Source organism: Pseudoliparis swirei, chromosome 22 (assembly GCF_029220125.1).
Source record: "Pseudoliparis swirei isolate HS2019 ecotype Mariana Trench chromosome 22, NWPU_hadal_v1, whole genome shotgun sequence".
Lineage (NCBI taxonomy): Eukaryota > Metazoa > Chordata > Actinopteri > Perciformes > Liparidae > Pseudoliparis > Pseudoliparis swirei.
The window spans coordinates 1,450,467-1,469,293 of NC_079409.1; the positions used below are offsets into that span (position 1 = coordinate 1,450,467).

General features: G+C 50.6%; 1 protein-coding gene across 2 annotated transcripts in view; it reads left to right on the forward strand.

Moving 5' to 3' along the window:
* cpne4a (copine IVa) overlaps positions 1 to 12,876 on the forward strand; it is a 54,708-nt gene extending 41,832 nt beyond the window's left edge. For both annotated transcript variants that reach the window (XM_056443525.1, XM_056443526.1), the window contains 8 exons: positions 390 to 476; positions 1,545 to 1,604; positions 7,431 to 7,564; positions 8,001 to 8,055; positions 8,504 to 8,555; positions 8,982 to 9,115; positions 9,192 to 9,428; positions 11,627 to 12,876. In XM_056443525.1, coding sequence (XP_056299500.1) covers positions 390 to 476; positions 1,545 to 1,604; positions 7,431 to 7,564; positions 8,001 to 8,055; positions 8,504 to 8,555; positions 8,982 to 9,115; positions 9,192 to 9,428; positions 11,627 to 11,758 — 891 coding nt within the window. In that variant the 3' untranslated portion in view covers positions 11,759 to 12,876. The remainder of the gene's footprint in view (positions 1 to 389; positions 477 to 1,544; positions 1,605 to 7,430; positions 7,565 to 8,000; positions 8,056 to 8,503; positions 8,556 to 8,981; positions 9,116 to 9,191; positions 9,429 to 11,626) is intronic.
* The last annotated feature ends 5,951 nt before the right edge of the window (positions 12,877 to 18,827 follow it).

Consider the following 18,827-nt stretch of genomic DNA (forward strand, 5'->3'; position numbering starts at 1 on the left):
CTTCCTCCTCATGAAGACGAGAGACCTCAGGATCCTCTGGTTCAGGGTCCTCTGGTTCAGGGTCCCCTGGTTCAGGATCCTCTGGTTCAGGGTCCTCTGGTTCAGGGTCCCCTGGTTCAGGATCCTCTGGTTCAGGGTCCTCTGGTTCAGGGTCCCCTGGTTCAGGATCCTCTGGTTCAGGGTCCTCTGGTTCAGGATCCTCTGGTTCAGGGTCCCCTGGTTCAGGGTCCTCTGGTTCAGGATCCTCTGGTTCAGGGTCCTCTGGTTCAGGATCCTCTGGTTCAGGGTCCTCTGGTTCAGGATCCTCTGGTTCAGGATCCTCTGGTTCAGGGTCCTCTGGTTCAGGCTGATGGTCATTAACGTGACTCTAACCTAACACTGCTCCTCAGGTGCAGTGGCCGTGCCTCAACCCCAAATACAGAGTGAAGAAGAAGAACTACAAGAACTCTGGCATCGTCATTCTGAACCAATGCAAGGTGAGAGGCTTCTGATTGGACTACTGAAGACATGTGATCTGATGACATCATCCCCATACTTATTGTATCATAATAATAAATCATATATATATAGTATATATGATATATTAGTTTTTCATATATATATTATATTATTATTATGTATATAATAATAGTAATATATTATATATAATTATTATTATATCATCCATATATAATAGTAATATATATAATAGATTATTATACCGTATGTATATATAATAGACGAGCAGCCTGACGTCGGGGGAATCCTCCAGATAACTTTTAGCCTCGATGACACTCGAGTCTCCACTTGAGGATGAAGAAACAAGCGGCTGCTCATTAGCACTCGAAGAAAGGAGGAAAGGAGACGAAGGAGACGAAGGCGTTAACAGGTGTTAAGTCAGGAATAGATCCACTTCAACCCTCCAGACTTGTGGAGGCGCTAATGAGGAGAAACGCTTCAAAACAAAAAGAAACAAACTGGAAGATCCATCAAAGAATTCAGAGAGAAGACTTCAGTGCTCCTCAGGACCAGGAGGGACCAGGAGGAGCCAGGAGGAGCCAGGAGGAGACAGGAGGAGACAGGAGGGACCAGGAGGAGCCAGGAGGAGCCAGGAGGGACCAGGAGGGACCAGGAGGAGCCAGGAGGGGACAGGAGGGGACAGGAGGGACCAGGAGGAGACAGGAGGAGACAGGAGGGACCAGGAGGAGCCAGGAGGAGCCAGGAGGAGCCAGGAGGGGACAGGAGGAGCCAGGAGGGGACAGGAGGAGCCAGGAGGGACAGGAGGGGACAGGAGGAGCCAGGAGGAGCCAGGAAGGGACAGGAGGGGACAGGAGGAGCCAGGAGGGACCAGGACTCCATGGTCATGGCAGAGGAAGACAGGAACATGTGACCCCCTGAAGCTGCTCCAGGGTTCAGCGTGCGTGGCCCTTTAAGTGGAAGAAGCTCTCTGAAGTGCTGGGTTATGAAGCTGCTGGTCACGCCTGCAGCGATCTGATTGGACGATTCCAGTCAGCTGGTCCAACCAACAGCTGATTGAAATAAAACATCTAATGTTGTGTCTGCAGATCATCAAGATGCACTCCTTCCTGGATTACATCATGGGGGGCTGTCAGATCCAGTTCACAGTGAGCACACACACACACACACTCTCCCAGAGGTCATGTCCCTGTTCAGAGAAGACGACTAAATAAATAAAAGACTCCTCCCGTGCACTTTCTGATGTCGCCATGGAAACAGTAACCATGGTGACAAGTGCAGCAGCCTCAGTGTCTCACTGGGATGAGACCAGTTCAACCAGTCAGACCCCAGAGCTCCACAGGGGGCGCCAGAACCAACACTACCACTTTAGTCCACAGGGGGCACCAGAACCAACACTACCACTTTAGTCCACAGGGGGCGCCAGAACCAACACTACCACTTTAGTCCACAGGGGGCACCAGAACCAACACTACCACTTTAGTCCACAGGGAGCAGCAGAACCAACACTACCACTTTAGTCCACAGGGGGCGACAGAACCAACACTACCACTTTAGTCCACAGGGGGCACCAGAACCAACACGACCACTTTAGTCCACAGGGGGCGCCAGAACCAACACTACCACTTTAGTCCACAGGGGGCACCAGAACCAACACTACCACTTTAGTCCACAGGGGCAGCAGAACCAACACTACCACTTTAGTCCACAGGGGGCGACAGAACCAACACTACCACTTTAGTCCACAGGGGGCAGCAGAACCAACACGACCACTTTAGTCCACAGGGGGCGCCAGAACCAACACTACCACTTTAGTCCACAGGGGCCAGAACCAACACTACCACTTTAGTCCACAGGGGCACCAGAACCAACACTACCACTTTAGTCCACAGGGGCACCAGAACCAACACTACCACTTTAGTCCACAGGGGCAGAACCAACACTACCACTTTAGTCCACAGGGGCAGCAGAACCAACACTACCACTTTAGTCCACAGGGGCACCAGAACCAACACTACCACTTTAGTCCACAGGGGCACAGAACCAACACTACCACTTTAGTCCACAGGGGCACCAGAACCAACACTACCACTTTAGTCCACAGGGGCAGAACCAACACTACCACTTTAGTCCACAGGGGCACCAGAACCAACACTACCACTTTAGTCCACAGGGGCAGCAGAACCAACACTACCACTTTAGTCCACAGGGGCAGCAGAACCAACACTACCACTTTAGTCCACAGGGGCAGCAGAACCAACACTACCACTTTAGTCCACAGGGGCGACAGAACCAACACTACCACTTTAGTCCACAGGGGCACAGAACCAACACTACCACTTTAGTCCACAGGGGCACCAGAACCAACACTACCACTTTAGTCCACAGGGGCAGAACCAACACTACCACTTTAGTCCACAGGGGCCAGAACCAACACTACCACTTTAGTCCACAGGGGCAGAACCAACACTACCACTTTAGTCCACAGGGGCCAGAACCAACACTACCACTTTAGTCCACAGGGGCAGCAGAACCAACACTACCACTTTAGTCCACAGGGGCACCAGAACCAACACTACCACTTTAGTCCACAGGGGCACCAGAACCAACACTACCACTTTAGTCCACAGGGGCACCAGAACCAACACTACCACTTTAGTCCACAGGGGCAGCAGAACCAACACTACCACTTTAGTCCACAGGGGCACCAGAACCAACACTACCACTTTGGTCCACAGGGGCAGCAGAACCAACACTACCACTTTAGTCCACAGGGGCACAGAACCAACACTACCACTTTAGTCCACAGGGGCAGAACCAACACTACCACTTTAGTCCACAGGGGCACCAGAACCAACACTACCACTTTAGTCCACAGGGGCACCAGAACCAACACTACCACTTTAGTCCACAGGGGCAGAACCAACACTACCACTTTAGTCCACAGGGGCACCAGAACCAACACTACCACTTTAGTCCACAGGGGCACCAGAACCAACACTACCACTTTAGTCCACAGGGGCACAGAACCAACACTACCACTTTAGTCCACAGGGGCAGAACCAACACTACCACTTTAGTCCACAGGGGCACCAGAACCAACACTACCACTTTAGTCCACAGGGGCAGAACCAACACTACCACTTTAGTCCACAGGGGCACCAGAACCAACACTACCACTTTAGTCCACAGGGGCAGCAGAACCAACACTACCACTTTAGTCCACAGGGGCATCAGAACCAACACTACCACTTTAGTCCACAGGGGCACCAGAACCAACACTACCACTTTAGTCCACAGGGGCAGCAGAACCAACACTACCACTTTAGTCCACAGGGGCAGAACCAACACTACCACTTTAGTCCACAGGGGCAGAACCAACACTACCACTTTAGTCACAGGGGCCAGAACCAACACTACCACTTTGTCCACAGGGGCACCAGAACCAACACTACCACTTTAGTCCACAGGGGCAGAACCAACACTACCACTTTAGTCCACAGGGGCACAGAACCAACACTACCACTTTGGTCACAGGGGCACCAGAACCAACACTACCACTTTGGTCCACAGGGGGCCAGACCAACACTACCACTTTAGTCCACAGGCAGAACCAACACTACCACTTTAGTCCACAGGGGCACCAGAACCAACACTACCACTTTAGTCCACAGGGGGCAGAACCAACACTACCACTTTAGTCCACAGGGGGCAGCAGAACCAACACTACCACTTTAGTCCACAAAGTGCAGCAGCACCAGCACTACCACTTTACTCCACAGTGGGGACCAGAACCCACACTACCACTTTAGTCCACAGGGGCAGCAGAACCAACACTACCACTTTAGTCCACAGGGGCCAGAACCAACACTACCACTTTAGTCCACAGGGGCACAGAACCAACACTACCACTTTAGTCCACAGGGGCACCAGAACCAACACTACCACTTTAGTCCACAGGGGCAGAACCAACACTACCACTTTAGTCCACAGGGGCACCAGAACCAACACTACCACTTTAGTCCACAGGGGCACAGAACCAACACTACCACTTTAGTCCACAGGGGCAGAACCAACACTACCACTTTAGTCCACAGGGGTCAGAACCAACACTACCACTTTAGTCCACAGGGGCCAGAACCAACACTACCACTTTAGTCCACAGGGGCAGAACCAACACTACCACTTTGGTCCACAGGGGCACCAGAACCAACACTACCACTTTAGTCCACAGGGGCACCAGAACCAACACTACCACTTTAGTCCACAGGGGCGACAGAACCAACACTACCACTTTAGTCCACAGGGGCACAGAACCAACACTACCACTTTAGTCCACAGGGGCAGCAGAACCAACACTACCACTTTAGTCCACAGGGGCCAGAACCAACACTACCACTTTAGTCACAGGGGCACCAGAACCAACACTACCACTTTAGTCCACAGGGGCAGCAGAACCAACACTACCACTTTAGTCCACAGGGGCACCAGAACCAACACTACCACTTTGGTCCACAGGGGCAGAACCAACACTACCACTTTAGTCCACAGGGGCACCAGAACCAACACTACCACTTTAGTCCACAGGGGCCAGAACCAACACTACCACTTTAGTCCACAGGGGCACCAGAACCAACACTACCACTTTGGTCCACAGGGGCACCAGAACCAACACTACCACTTTGGTCCACAGGGGCACCAGAACCAACACTACCACTTTAGTCCACAGGGGCACAGAACCAACACTACCACTTTAGTCACAGGGGCAGCAGAACCAACACTACCACTTTAGTCCACAGGGGCACCAGAACCAACACTACCACTTTAGTCCACAGGGGCACAGAACCAACACTACCACTTTAGTCCACAGGGGCACCAGAACCAACACTACCACTTTAGTCCACAGGGGCAGCAGAACCAACACTACCACTTTAGTCCACAGGGGCACCAGAACCAACACTACCACTTTAGTCCACAGGGGCACCAGAACCAACACTACCACTTTAGTCCACAGGGGCAGCAGAACCAACACTACCACTTTAGTCCACAGGGGCAGCAGAACCAACACTACCACTTTAGTCCACAGGGGCACCAGAACCAACACTACCACTTTGGTCCACAGGGGCAGCAGAACCAACACTACCACTTTAGTCCACAGGGGCACCAGAACCAACACTACCACTTTGGTCCACAGGGGCAGCAGAACCAACACTACCACTTTAGTCCACAGGGGCACCAGAACCAACACTACCACTTTAGTCCACAGGGGCAGCAGAACCAACACTACCACTTTAGTCCACAGGGGCAGCAGAACCAACACTACCACTTTAGTCCACAGGGGCACCAGAACCAACACTACCACTTTAGTCCACAGGGGCAGCAGAACCAACACTACCACTTTAGTCCACAGGGGCACCAGAACCAACACTACCACTTTGGTCCACAGGGGCAGAACCAACACTACCACTTTAGTCCACAGGGGCACCAGAACCAACACTACCACTTTAGTCCACAGGGGCAGAACCAACACTACCACTTTAGTCCACAGGGGCAGAACCAACACTACCACTTTAGTCCACAGGGGCAGAACCAACACTACCACTTTGGTCCACAGGGGCACCAGAACCAACACTACCACTTTAGTCCACAGGGGCAGCAGAACCAACACTACCACTTTAGTCCACAGGGGCACCAGAACCAACACTACCACTTTAGTCCACAGGGGCACCAGAACCAACACTACCACTTTAGTCCACAGGGGCACCAGAACCAACACTACCACTTTAGTCCACAGGGGCACCAGAACCAACACTACCACTTTAGTCCACAGGGGCAGCAGAACCAACACTACCACTTTGGTCCACAGGGGCACCAGAACCAACACTACCACTTTAGTCCACAGGGGCAGCAGAACCAACACTACCACTTTAGTCCACAGGGGCAGCAGAACCAACACTACCACTTTAGTCCACAGGGGGCACCAGAACCAACACTACCACTTTAGTCCACAGGGGGCACCAGAACCAACACTACCACTTTAGTCCACAGGGGGCACTAGAACCAACACTACCACTTTAGTCCACAGGGGGCAGCAGAACCAACACTACCACTTTAGTCCACAGGGGGCAGAACCAACACTACCACTTTAGTCCACAGGGGGCACCAGAACCAACACTACCACTTTAGTCCACAGGGGGCAGCAGAACCAACACTACCACTTTAGACCACAGGGGGCGTCAGAACCAACACTACCACTTTAGTCCACAGGGGGCAGCAGAACCAACACTACCACTTTAGTCCACAGGGGGCAGTAGAACCAACACTACCACTTTAGTCCACAGGGGGCATCAGAACCAACACTACCACTTTAGTCCACAGGGGGCGTCAGAACCAACACTACCACTTTAGTCCACAGGGGGCACCAGAACCAACACTACCACTTTAGTCCACAGGGGGCGTCAGAACCAACACTACCACTTTAGTCCACAGGGGGCGTCAGAACCAACACTACCACTTTAGTCCACAGGGGGCAGCAGAACCAACACTACCACTTTAGTCCACAGGGGGCGTCAGAACCAACACTACTACTTTAGACCACAGGGGGCATCAGAACCAACACTACCACTTTAGTCCACAGGGGGCACCAGAACCAACACTACCACTTTAGACCACAGGGGGCATCAGAACCAACACTACCACTTTAGTCCACAGGGGGCATCAGAACCAACACTACCACTTTAGTCCACAGGGGGCGTCAGAACCAACACTACCACTTTAGTCCACAGGGGGCGCCAGAACCAACACTACCACTTTAGACCACAGGGGGCATCAGAACCAACACTACCACTTTAGTCCACAGGGGGCATCAGAACCAACACTACCACTTTAGTCCACAGGGGGCGTCAGAACCAACACTACCACTTTAGTCTACTGAAGTGCTGACGCTGGCCTCTGATTGGTTGTGGTGTCTCCAGGTCGCCATCGACTTCACGGCGTCTAACGGAGATCCTGGGAACAGCTGCTCGCTGCACTACATCCACCCGTACCAGCCCAACGAGTACCTTAAGGCCCTGGTGGCTGTGGGGGAGATCTGCCAGGACTACGACAGGTGAGCCAATCAGCCAATCACGCACCTCCATTCGTTAAAACGACCGCCTTGACTTCTGGACCTGAGCACCTCATCGAGCTCTGAGCGTTCCAGACGGTCGTCAGAAGAGTTCTCCTTCCCTGTGAGGAGGAACCCTTGAGAGGGGTTAGCCTAGCTTAGCACAAAGACTGGAAGCGGGGGGAAGAGCTAGCGTGGCTCCGCCCACACGTTCCTGTTCAGATGACATTTTTAAACAAATACTTGGACTTAAAAAAATCCTTCAGGTGATGAATTTCTCTCTAAAATAAAAAAGTAAAAATGTAAAGCGTATGTGTTCCTCCCCCTCGGGGTCCAATCAGAAGTCACTCCAGTCCTTTGTGTAGAAGGGGCGTCGGCCTGAATGAGCTCGTTATCTCAGCCAATCACGAAGCCTCGTGTCCTCTTCTTCTCTCCTCAGTGACAAGATGTTCCCGGCGTTCGGCTTCGGCGCTCAGATCCCTCCAGACTACAAGGTACCTCAGGGCTCCCAGCATGCTCTCTGTCTGCAGGGGGGGGGCTCCTTCCCATGATGCCGCGCTGCTGATTATGTCAAATATAAACAAATACAGTTACGTTTATAATGCTATTATTTTTCATGACATCATGATGGAGTCAGTCAGCTGATCACATGTCCAGAAGAAGAACACGAGGAAGAGGATGAAGACGAAGAGAATGATGTCGTTGTTGATCTGTTTCTGCAGTTTGTTTTATGATGAAGAGATCAAACAGACTTCCTGTATCCCCCCTCCTCCTCCTCCTCTTCTTCCTCCTCCCCTGCTCTCTTTTCCTCCCCCTGCTCCTCTTCTCCTCCTCCTCCTCCTCTCCCCCTCCCCCTTCTCCTCTTTTCTTCCTCCTCTCATCTTCCTCCTCTTTTTTTCTCCTCTTCTCCTCTCTTCCTCTTCTTCTCCTCCTCCTCTCCAGGTCTCCCACGACTTTGCAGTGAATTTTAACGCGGAGAACCCGGAGTGTGCAGGTAGGCGCTTTGATTCTCTCCCTCTCTCTCTACCTCCCTCTCTCCCTCTCTCTCTCTCCCTCCCTCCCTCCCTCCCTCTCTCTCTGTCTCTCTCTCTCTCTCTCTCTCCCTCTCTCTCCCTCTCTCTGTCTCTCTCTCTCCCTCTCTCTCCCTCCCTCTCTGTCTCCCTCCCTCCCTCTCTCTCCTCTCTCTCTACCTCCCTCTCTCCCTCTCTCTCTCTCTCTCTCTCTCCCTCCCTCCCTCCCTCTCTCTCTCCCTCTCTCTCTCTCTCTCTCTCTCTCTCTCCCTCTCTCTCTCTCTCTCTCTCTCTCTCTCTCCCTCTCTCTCTTCTCTTTCTTGTGTGTGCTCCTGCGGTTTGGAGCCATTCATTGATGGGGGGTGTTTGGGTCCCTGTGAGACGCAGTGAGCTCCTCCATGTCCCCCCAGGCATCCAGGGCGTGGTGGAGGCCTACCAGGCCTGCCTCCCCAAGCTGCAGCTGTACGGCCCCACCAACATCGCCCCCATCATCCAGAAGGTCGCCAACTCCGCCTCGCAGGAGGTCCACACCAAAGAGGCCATGGTGGGACACATATTCATTGTTGATGTACTTTGGTCTGAACATAATAACTGAGCCGTGGTTTCTGGTTTCCTCGCAGCAATACTTCATCCTGCTGATCCTGACGGACGGCGTCATCACCGACATGGCCGACACCAGGGAGGCCATCGTGCAGGCCTCCCACCTCCCCATGTCCGTCATCATCGTCGGCGTCGGGAACGCCGACTTCAGCGACATGCAGATGCTGGACGGCGACGACGGGATCCTGCGGTCGCCCAAAGGAGAACCCGTCCTCCGGGACATCGTCCAGTTCGTCCCGTTCCGCAACTTCAAGCACGTGAGTCGGGTTCTCCTGGGATGAGAACATCCGGTTCCAGTTCACCAAACAGGAGTGAGCTTCTTCCTCCAGGAGTTCTGTTCTCCAGAGGAGTTCCTCAGGGCGCGGTCCTGGGTCCTCGACTGGTTCTAGAACCTTCTCTGTAGTTAGAGTAAACACATAAAAAGCTTTTACTTTGAAATGAGAGCAGCAGGAAGTGAATACCTTCAATGAGCAATAACCCCAAAACAATCTCCAAAATGACCGTTTAAATCAAATGAACTTTAATGGTCAATAACGGCATCTGTTCGGTGGACTAAAGCAATAATCAAAGTCACGACTCACAAAAAACCTTTGATTAAAAATGAGCAACTATTTGCCTCATTTGTAATAACCTGTTGTTGCTTGTTTGCCAAGGAAGTCTCATTATTATAATAATTATTATTATTACAACACTGAGAGCCTCTCAACACGGCACCAGATGGTTCCTTTGAAACAAGATGTCTGAGATCATACAGTGTGTATATATAACTTAAATATCGGAGCTGTGAAAACGATGAGCCAAGAGGAGCTGAACGTTGGAAGTGTGAAGTTATTGCTCCACATTTTAAGAGCAATCTGACAATAACTGGGAAGTAATATATTTCTCTCAAACTAATTTCCCGTCTTTGAACAAGTCTGAACGTACGGAGCAGATTGATCTCGTTCCTCCGGCTCTATTCTGCCTGATCAAAGAGAGCTTATCATTATAATACAATGTGTGTGTGAGCATGAACGTGAGGCGCTGGATCTCGTTATGACTCCAGATTATTTATACTCAATGAAACAACTGGCCACAAACCAAGAAAGTGATGATCAAACAAACATGTTGTTCTGTGAGTAACGTGCTGCAGGGACGGAACAATGGCCGCTTGTGTCTGAAGGGTGAGAAGTCTCCTTCCAAACAGCCAATAGGGAAGTCTCCTTCCAAACAGCCTATAGGGAAGTCTCCTTCCAAACAGCCTATAGGGAACTCTCCTTCCAAACAGCCTATAGGGAACTCTCCTTCCAAACAGCCAATAGGGAAGTCTCCTTCCAAACAGCCTATAGGGAAGTCTCCTTCCAAACAGCCTATAGGGAAGTCTCCTTCCAAACAGCCTATAGGGAAGTCTCCTTCCAAACAGCCTATAGGGAAGTCTCCTTCCAAACAGCCTATAGGGAACTCTCCTTCCAAACAGCCTATAGGGAACTCTCCTTCCAAACAGCCAATAGTGTACGGCGATCAGGAAGGAGCAGCCTTCTCCTTCCCGATGTCTGAGCTCTAACAAGTGGAACCTCTTCTGGTCTCAGTGAAATTCTTCTTCTATATTATTAGATCAACTCGTATCTGGAGAACTTGAGCTGGAAGCTCCTGTTCCTCTACGGCCGGGAGAACACCCCACGCTCCTCTCCTCCTCCTCTTCTCTCTCCTCCTCTCCTCTCTCCTCCTCTCCTCTCTCCCCTCCTCTCCTTCTCTCCTCCTCTCCTCTCCCCTCCTCTCCTTCTTCTCTCCTCTCCTGTCTCCTTCTCTCCTCTCCTCCTTGGCTCCCCCAAAGAGTCGGCCCTGAACCCTGCTGCATGCTGGGAGAAGGCTTGTGGATAAGCGCCACGGTGTCCTGAACCTCCTCCTCTCCTCTCCTCCTCTCCTTCTCTCCTCTCCTCTCCCCTCCTCTCCTCCCCTCCTCTCATCCTCTCCTCCACTCCTCCTCTCCTCCTCTCCCCTCTCCTTCTCTCCTCTTCTCCTCTCTCCCCTCCTCTCCTCCTCTCCTTCTCTCCTCTCCCCTCTCCTCCTCTTCTCCTCTCCTCCTTGGCTCCCCCAAAGAGTCGGCCCTGAACCCTGCTGCATGCTGGGAGAAGGCTTGTGGATAAGCGCCACGGTGTCCTGAACCTCCTCCTCTCATCCTCTCATCCTCTCATCCTCTCCTTCTCTCCTCTCCCCTCTCCTTCTCTCCTCCTCTCATCCTCTCCTCTCCTCTCTCCTCCTCTCCCCTTCTCTCCTCCTCTCCTCCTCTCCCCTCCTCCTTGGCTCCCCCAAAGAGTCGGCCCTGAACCCTGCTGCATGCTGGGAGAAGGCTTGTGGATAAGCGCCACGGTGTCCTGAACCTCCTCCCCTCTCTCCTCCTCTCCCCTCTCCTCTCCTCCTCTCCTCTCTCCTCCTCTCCCCTCTCCTCTCTCTCATCCTCTCCTCCTCTCCTCCTCAGGCGTCTCCGGCGGCGCTGGCTCAGCGCGTGCTGGCGGAGGTTCCCCACCAGGTGGTGGACTACTTCAACAGCAAAGGCATCAAGCCCAAAGCGCCCCGCCACTTCCAGTCGTCCCGGCAGCTCGGCCCCTGAGAGCCGGCCCCCCCATGGGACTCGCTCCCTGTCTTTGTTGTTTGTTGACGCGGATGTTAAAGGTGCCGAGCGCTTCACCGCGGGGGAGCTTCTGCAGGAGGAGAATCCCGAAGGATAAGAGGTGTCCTCACACGCAGGCGGTGACAGCTGGAGCTGGACGTTCAGTTAGCCCGTTGCTACGTAGCATTCCTTTGGGTTGTATCTCCACGTCTGTGTTCCTCTTTTCTTTCGTGACACCGTTTACAACAACAGCGTTTAGAACGTTTCCACCCGGCTCTCGCCAAGTCCAAAAATGCGAAATGAATGACACGAAAATGATGTAAATGTCGTGCTGTTCATGCGCATCCTGTGAGATCGGGTTGGACTTTTCACATCGGGATGAATCTATGCAGAGATTTCACGTAATTCCAATGAATCCAAAATGGAGAACGCTGTCACGTTAGCATTGATGCGGCACCCAAGTCTGAGTAATCCTCCTCAGTGCTAAGCGCTGGCACATGTGATACAATCTAAACTTTAAATTACTAAACCAGCTCATGTGCGAGTTAGCTAACTGGTAGCACAGTCTGTTGAGCTATTTGGGGTTGCTAGCCTCTGCAGTTAGCATGGCTGCAGTTAGTTACCCGCCAACCAGACTTCCATCGCTGCCCATTGGTGCTCACAGACACTCTTGAGCCGTCGAGTGACAGCAAGGAGCATTCTGGGAAATGAGGCAGAGTGGCACTAAAAGTCTGATCAGGTATGAAAATGCTTCCTGTCGCACCTTTAGCATCCGCTGTGCATGCGGCGCCATGGAGGCCGACTGTAACATTCAGGGGTGTTCGACGGACATCGGACACAACGGGACCAATCAGAACGCTGCTTGCAGACAGCATGACAGGCAGGGAAACAGACAGCATGTATGAGCCCCCTGCTGGTCTGGTTTTATAAGAGTCTTTGGATATTTTGCTATATTTGTAAGGCCAGGTCTGGTTCCTCTACCGTGGTCCTCTGAGGTCTGGTCCTCTGAGGCCAGGTCTGGTTCCTCTACCGTGGTCCTCTGAGGTCTGGTCCTCTGAGGCCAGGTCTGGTTCCTCTACCGTGGTCCTCTGAGGCCAGGCCTGGTCCTCTGAGGCCAGGCCTGGTCCTCTGAGGCCAGGTCTGGTTCCTCTACCATGGTCCTCTGAGGTCTGGTCCTCTGAGGCCAGGTCTGGTTCCTCTACCGTGGTCCTCTGAGGCCAGGCCTGGTCCTCTGAGGCCAGGTCTGGTTCCTCTACCATGGTCCTCTGAGGTCTGGTCCTCTGAGGCCAGGTCTGGTTCCTCTACCATGGTCCTCTGAGGTCTGGTCCTCTGAGGCCAGGTCTGGTTCCTCTACCGTGGTCCTCTGAGGTCTGGTCCTCTGAGGCCAGGTCTGGTTCCTCTACCGTGGTCCTCTGAGGCCAGGTCTGGTTCCTCTACCGTGGTCCTCTGAGGCCAGGTCTGGTTCCTCTACCATGGTCCTCTGAGGTCTGGTCCTCTGAGGCCAGGTCTGGTTCCTCTACCGTGGTCCTCTGAGGCCAGGTCTGGTTCCTCTACCATGGTCCTCTGGTCTGGTCCTCTGAGGCCAGGTCTGGTTCCTCTACCATGGTCCTCTGAGGTCTGGTCCTCTGAGGCCAGGTCTGGTTCCTCTACCGTGGTCCTCTGAGGTCTGGTCCTCTGAGGCCAGGTCTGGTTCCTCTACCGTGGTCCTCTGAGGCCAGGTCTGGTTCCTCTACCATGGTCCTCTGAGGTCTGGTCCTCTGAGGCCAGGTCTGCTCTTCCGTGGTCCTCTGAGGCCAATGGTTTCCTCTACCGTGGGCCTCTGAGGCCAGGTCTGGTTCCTCTACCATGGTCCTCTCTGGTCTGGTCCTCTGAGCCAGATGGGTCCTCCTGAGAGGTCCTCTGAGGCCAGGCTGGTAGGTCTTCTTCACCATGGTCCTCTGAGGTCTGGTCCTCTGAGGCCAGGCCTGGTTCCTCTACCGTGGGCCTCTGAGGCCAGGTCTGGTTCCTCTCTCTTCATGTTCTCCTCTGAGGCCAGGTCTTTCAGTGTTCTACCATGGTCCTCTGAGGCCAGGTCTGGTTCCTCTACCATGGTCCTCTGAGGTGGTCTGGTTTCCTCTCACCTGGTCCTCTGAGGCCAGGTCTGGTTCCTCTACCGTGGTCCTCTGAGGTCTGGTCCTCTGAGGTCTGGTCCTCTGAGGCCAGGCCTGGTTCCTCTACCGTGGGCCTCTGAGGCCAGGTCTGGTCCTCTGAGGCAGATGCATGAGCCGTTGTGTTGCATGCGGGACTCCTCGGCCACGTGGTTCCTGTTTCCTGGTCGTGAGTATAATGAGTAATAATGACGTTGGCGATGTCCCCGATGACGGGGACGTTGCTCTGAAGCATGTTCACATGTTCACGGAGACGTGTGAGTAGATGTATAAGCACAACTTGAATGTCTGTAGAGAGATTTCTATGTTATGCTGATAGCTTTTGTTCACAACACCTGCCCATCTCTCTGTCTGTCTTTGAATACACTGATTCTCGTGTCCAGACCTCTGAAGGGTGCAAACACATTGTTTACAGTCAGTATTTTCATTTGTTTTGTAAGTGAAGACATTTATAAATCTTCATAAATCAACTAAACTAAAAATCTTACAGTTTCATTGTTTACAGTCAGTATTTTCATTTGTTTTGTAAGTGAAGACATTTATAAATCTTTCAGTGTTCAACTAAATAAAAGTTTACAGTTTAAGGATCTCCCCCTCCCGTTCATCCATCTCCGTCCTACCACTTGCAGATCCATGTAGCGGAACAAGGAAGTCCACACGTCCTGATTGGTGTCTGGAGAGATTAGTACCTAGTTCAGGGTTTAGCTTGAAGTGCGTCGTCAAAGGCAAACCCAATGGTTCCTGTGCGTCGTCAAAGGCAAACCCAATGGTTCCTGTTTTAACGATAGGAACAAGATCCTGAGGATCGGAAGGAAGTCCAGTTGCCTTTGACTTCATACTGGATATACTTTCCCCACTTGCTCCAGTTTTCTTTGTTTGATCCCAAGTTGTTCCCTAAGCTAGATAAGATGATCCCTCAAACTAATTCTGGCTCTACTTCCCTCCCCCTTCTCGTTGGACATGCTGGGTAACTAAAAACTCCAGAAAACCATCCAGGAGACCAGTTACCTTATGCCGAGACCACCTTAACTGGCTCCAACGAAGGAACAGCCTCCTCTCGATGGCAGAGCTCCTCACTCTCATGATCGCCAACGTAAACCGACACTTCTACAGTTTGATCACAATCTCACATCAGGATGAGAATTCACGATCCCTGCATCCATTTCCATCCACGACATCCAGGTCTGGGCACTTCATCCAGGTCTGGGTCTCAATGGCACCAAGCTAAGCCAGGTGGTCCGGAAGTCCTCCAGCTTACCTGAGGTCAACTGGGATTAGTATTCCCTCGAACTAGTGGTGTGTCTGCCCAGTGTCTCCTCCCTGTTAGACTTCCTAACAGGAAGGCATATGCCTGACTCCCCTCAACTGAAGGAGAAGCTGCTCCTCCCGCCTCCTTTTGGCTGGTCAAAGATCCTCACTCACTCCTTGTTAATGTTAAGCTCTTACAATTCTAGTTTGATCTCATCTGAAGTCGGGATCAAACTTCATCCGGGTCTCATTGGCGTTTGGCTAAAGCGGAATCCAGAAGTCATCTCCAGTTCAATCCTGAGGGATCCCAAGGTTTTCTGGGATTCACAATTCACAATCCCTCAAACTAAATGTGGGTCTTCTCCATAGTCTGGACAGGAAGCTGCTCCTCCAAGGTCTTTCTGGATGTCTTCTTTTGTCTTTCTGATCTCTCCACCCGGTCTCTGAAGCTTTGGCTCTGAAGGGAACCCCTTCCAGGTGCTCACATTCTCGTTCTTCTGTTCAAGTCCTAAAACTCATGTTCTCAGACGAGGGTGGAACACCCACACCAATCAACCTTTTTACAGATCCGGATCACACGATGCAAAGTCTTTGAGGCTCAGCTCCTTCCTGATCACAGAAGACTGGAACAACATCTGCTGCAAGCGCCTCACATCAGAAGACACGAGAACTCCTTCACTCGGGTCGGCGGCTCGCTTCCAGCCTTCAAAGGGATTTAGTAGTTTCATGGGTCTAGTTCCCTTGGGTCTAGTTTCATTGGGTCTAGTTCCCTTGGGTCTAGTTCCCTTGGGCCTGGTTTCATTGGGTCTAGTTTCATTGGGTCTGGTTCCCTTGGGTCTAGTTTCATTGGGTCTGGTTCCCTTGGGTCTAGTTCCCTTGGGTCTAGTTCCCTTGGTTCTAGTTTCATTGGGTCTAGTTCCCTTGGGTCTGGTTTCATTGGGTCTAGTTCCCTCGGGTCTAGTTCCCTTGGGTCTAGTTTCATTGGGTCTGGTTCCCTTGGGTCTAGTTCCCTTGGGTCTAGTTTAATTGCGTCTGGTTCCCTTGGGTCTAGTTCCCTTGGGTCTAGTTCCCTTGGTTCTAGTTTCATTGGGTCTAGTTCCCTTGGTTCTAGTTCCCTTGGTTCTAGTTCCCTTGGTTCTAGTTTCATTGGGTCTAGTTCCCTTGGTTCTAGTTCCATTGGGTCTAGTTCCCTTGTGTCTAGTTTCATTGGGTCTAGTTCCCTTGGGCCTAGTTTCATTGCGTCTAGTTTCATTGCGTCTAGTTTCATTGGGTCTAGTTCCCTTGGGTCCCATAGAGTACCTTGTGGTTAAAGGTTCTTCTAGTCTCATGGAGTACCTTCTGGTTAAAGGTTCTTCTAGTCTCATAGAGTACCTTCTGGTTAAAGGTTCTTCTAGTCTCATAGAGTACCTTGTGGTTAAAGGTTCTTCTAGTCCCATAGAGTACCTTGTGGTTAAAGGTTCTTCTAGTCCCATAGAGTACCTTGTGGTTAAAGGTTCTTCTAGTCTCATAGAGTACCTTGTGGTTGAAGGTTCTTCTAGTCTCATGGAGTACCTTGTGGTTAAAGGTTCTTCTAGTCTCATAGAGTACCTTGTGGTTAAAGGTTCTTCTAGTCCCATAGAGTACCTTGTGGTTGAAGGTTCTTCTAGTCTCATAGAGTACCTTGTGGTTAAAGGTTCTTCTAGTCTCATAGAGTACCTTGTGGTTGAAGGTTCTTCTAGTCTCATGGAGTACCTTGTGGTTAAAGGTTCTTCTAGTCTCATAGAGTACCTTGTGGTTAAAGGTTCTTCTAGTCCCATAGAGTACCTTGTGGTTAAAGGTTCTTCTAGTCCCATAGAGTACCTTGTGGTTAAAGGTTCTTCTAGTCCCATAGAGTACCTTGTGGTTAAAGGTTCTTCTAGTCCCATAGAGTACCTTGTGGTTGAAGGTTCTTCTAGTCTCATAGAGTACCTTGTGGTTGAAGGTTCTTCTAGTCTCATGGAGTACCTTGTGGTTAAAGGTTCTTCTAGTCCCATAGAGTACCTTGTGGTTAAAGGTTCTTCTAGTCCCATAGAGTACCTTGTGGTTGAAGGTTCTTCTAGTCTCATAGAGTACCTTGTGGTTAAAGGTTCTTCTAGTCTCATGGAGTACCTTGTGGTTAAAGGTTCTTCTAGTCTCATAGAGTACCTTGTGGTTAAAGGTTCTTCTAGTCCCATAGAGTACCTTGTGGTTGAAGGTTCTTCTAGTCTCATAGAGTACCTTGTGGTTAAAGGTTCTTCTAGTCTCATAGAGTACCTTGTGGTTAAAGGTTCTTCTAGTCTCATAGAGTACCTTGTGGTTAAAGGTTCCTCCGCTTCAGGTTCCTTGTGTGGTGGAACCCAGAGAGACCCGATGGAGGACAGGTGTTGTTGTTGTTGTTGTGTTGACAGACAACTCATAATAAAGGTTGTGTCACCTCTGGCCGTGTGCTTCCTGAGGGTTCAACAGGAAGTGGATCCTCCAGCAGCTGGTTGGGAGGAGGAGGAGGCGCAGGTTGAAAGGAGGTTATTACCTCTGACAGCAGCACAAAGACAACAGGAACACACTCTTTAATATCTGCAGAGAAAATAACAAACAACAATAAGAATGACGTCAACAGCAGCTTCTTCAGAGTGGGAGGAAGGGGAAGTTCCCACTGACCTCAAACACAACGCGAATAAATAACAATATAGGCAATAAACAATAGAGGAAAAATACAGAATGTAGAAACACTAAAGATTATAGGCAATAAAGGATAGAGGAACTTCCAGGACCGCCAAGGTGGTTCATTAAAGGAACCAGACACACACACACACACACACACACACACACACAGACACACACACAGACACACACACACACACAAACACGTGAAACAATGCTTCACTCATTCTGTGGTTTTGGGTGAAGCCCGCGGGCCGAACGATGAAGACGAACGATGAAGACACCTCATCACCTCCATCACCTCAATCGCCTCATCGCCTGGCAACAGCTGGTCTGCACACGGAACTATTTTTTATCGAACAGACTAGAAAAGGTGAGAGTCTGAGCAATAACACTATGACCCTCATGCCGAGGACACGCCCACTTTACCATGGTCACGTCATACCCCGAGGACATATACAGGACTGTCTCAGAAAATTAGAATATTGTGATAAAGTTCTTTATTTTCTGTAATGCAATTAAAAAAACAAAAATGTCATGCATTCTGGATTCATTACAAATCAACTGAAATATTGCAAGCCTTTTATTCTTTTAATATTGCTGATTATGGCTTACAGCTTAAGAAAACTCTAAAATCCTATCTCATAAAATTTTAATATTTCCTCAGACCAAGTTAAAAAAAAGATTTATAACAGCAAAACAAAATCAAACATTTGAAAATGTGTTTCCAGGGTTAATTAGACGATTCAAGTGATTTGTTTAATACCCTACTAGTATACTTTTTCATGATATTCTAATATTTAGAAATAGGATATTTGAGTTTTCTTAAGCTGTAAGCCATAATCAGCAATATTAAAAGAATAAAAGGCTTGCAATATTTCAGTTGATTTGTAATGAATCCAGAATGCATGACATTTTTGTTTTTTTAATTGCATTACAGAAAATAAAGAACTTTATCACAATATTCTAATTTTCTGAGACAGTCCTGTATATATATATACACTTCCGTTCAAAAG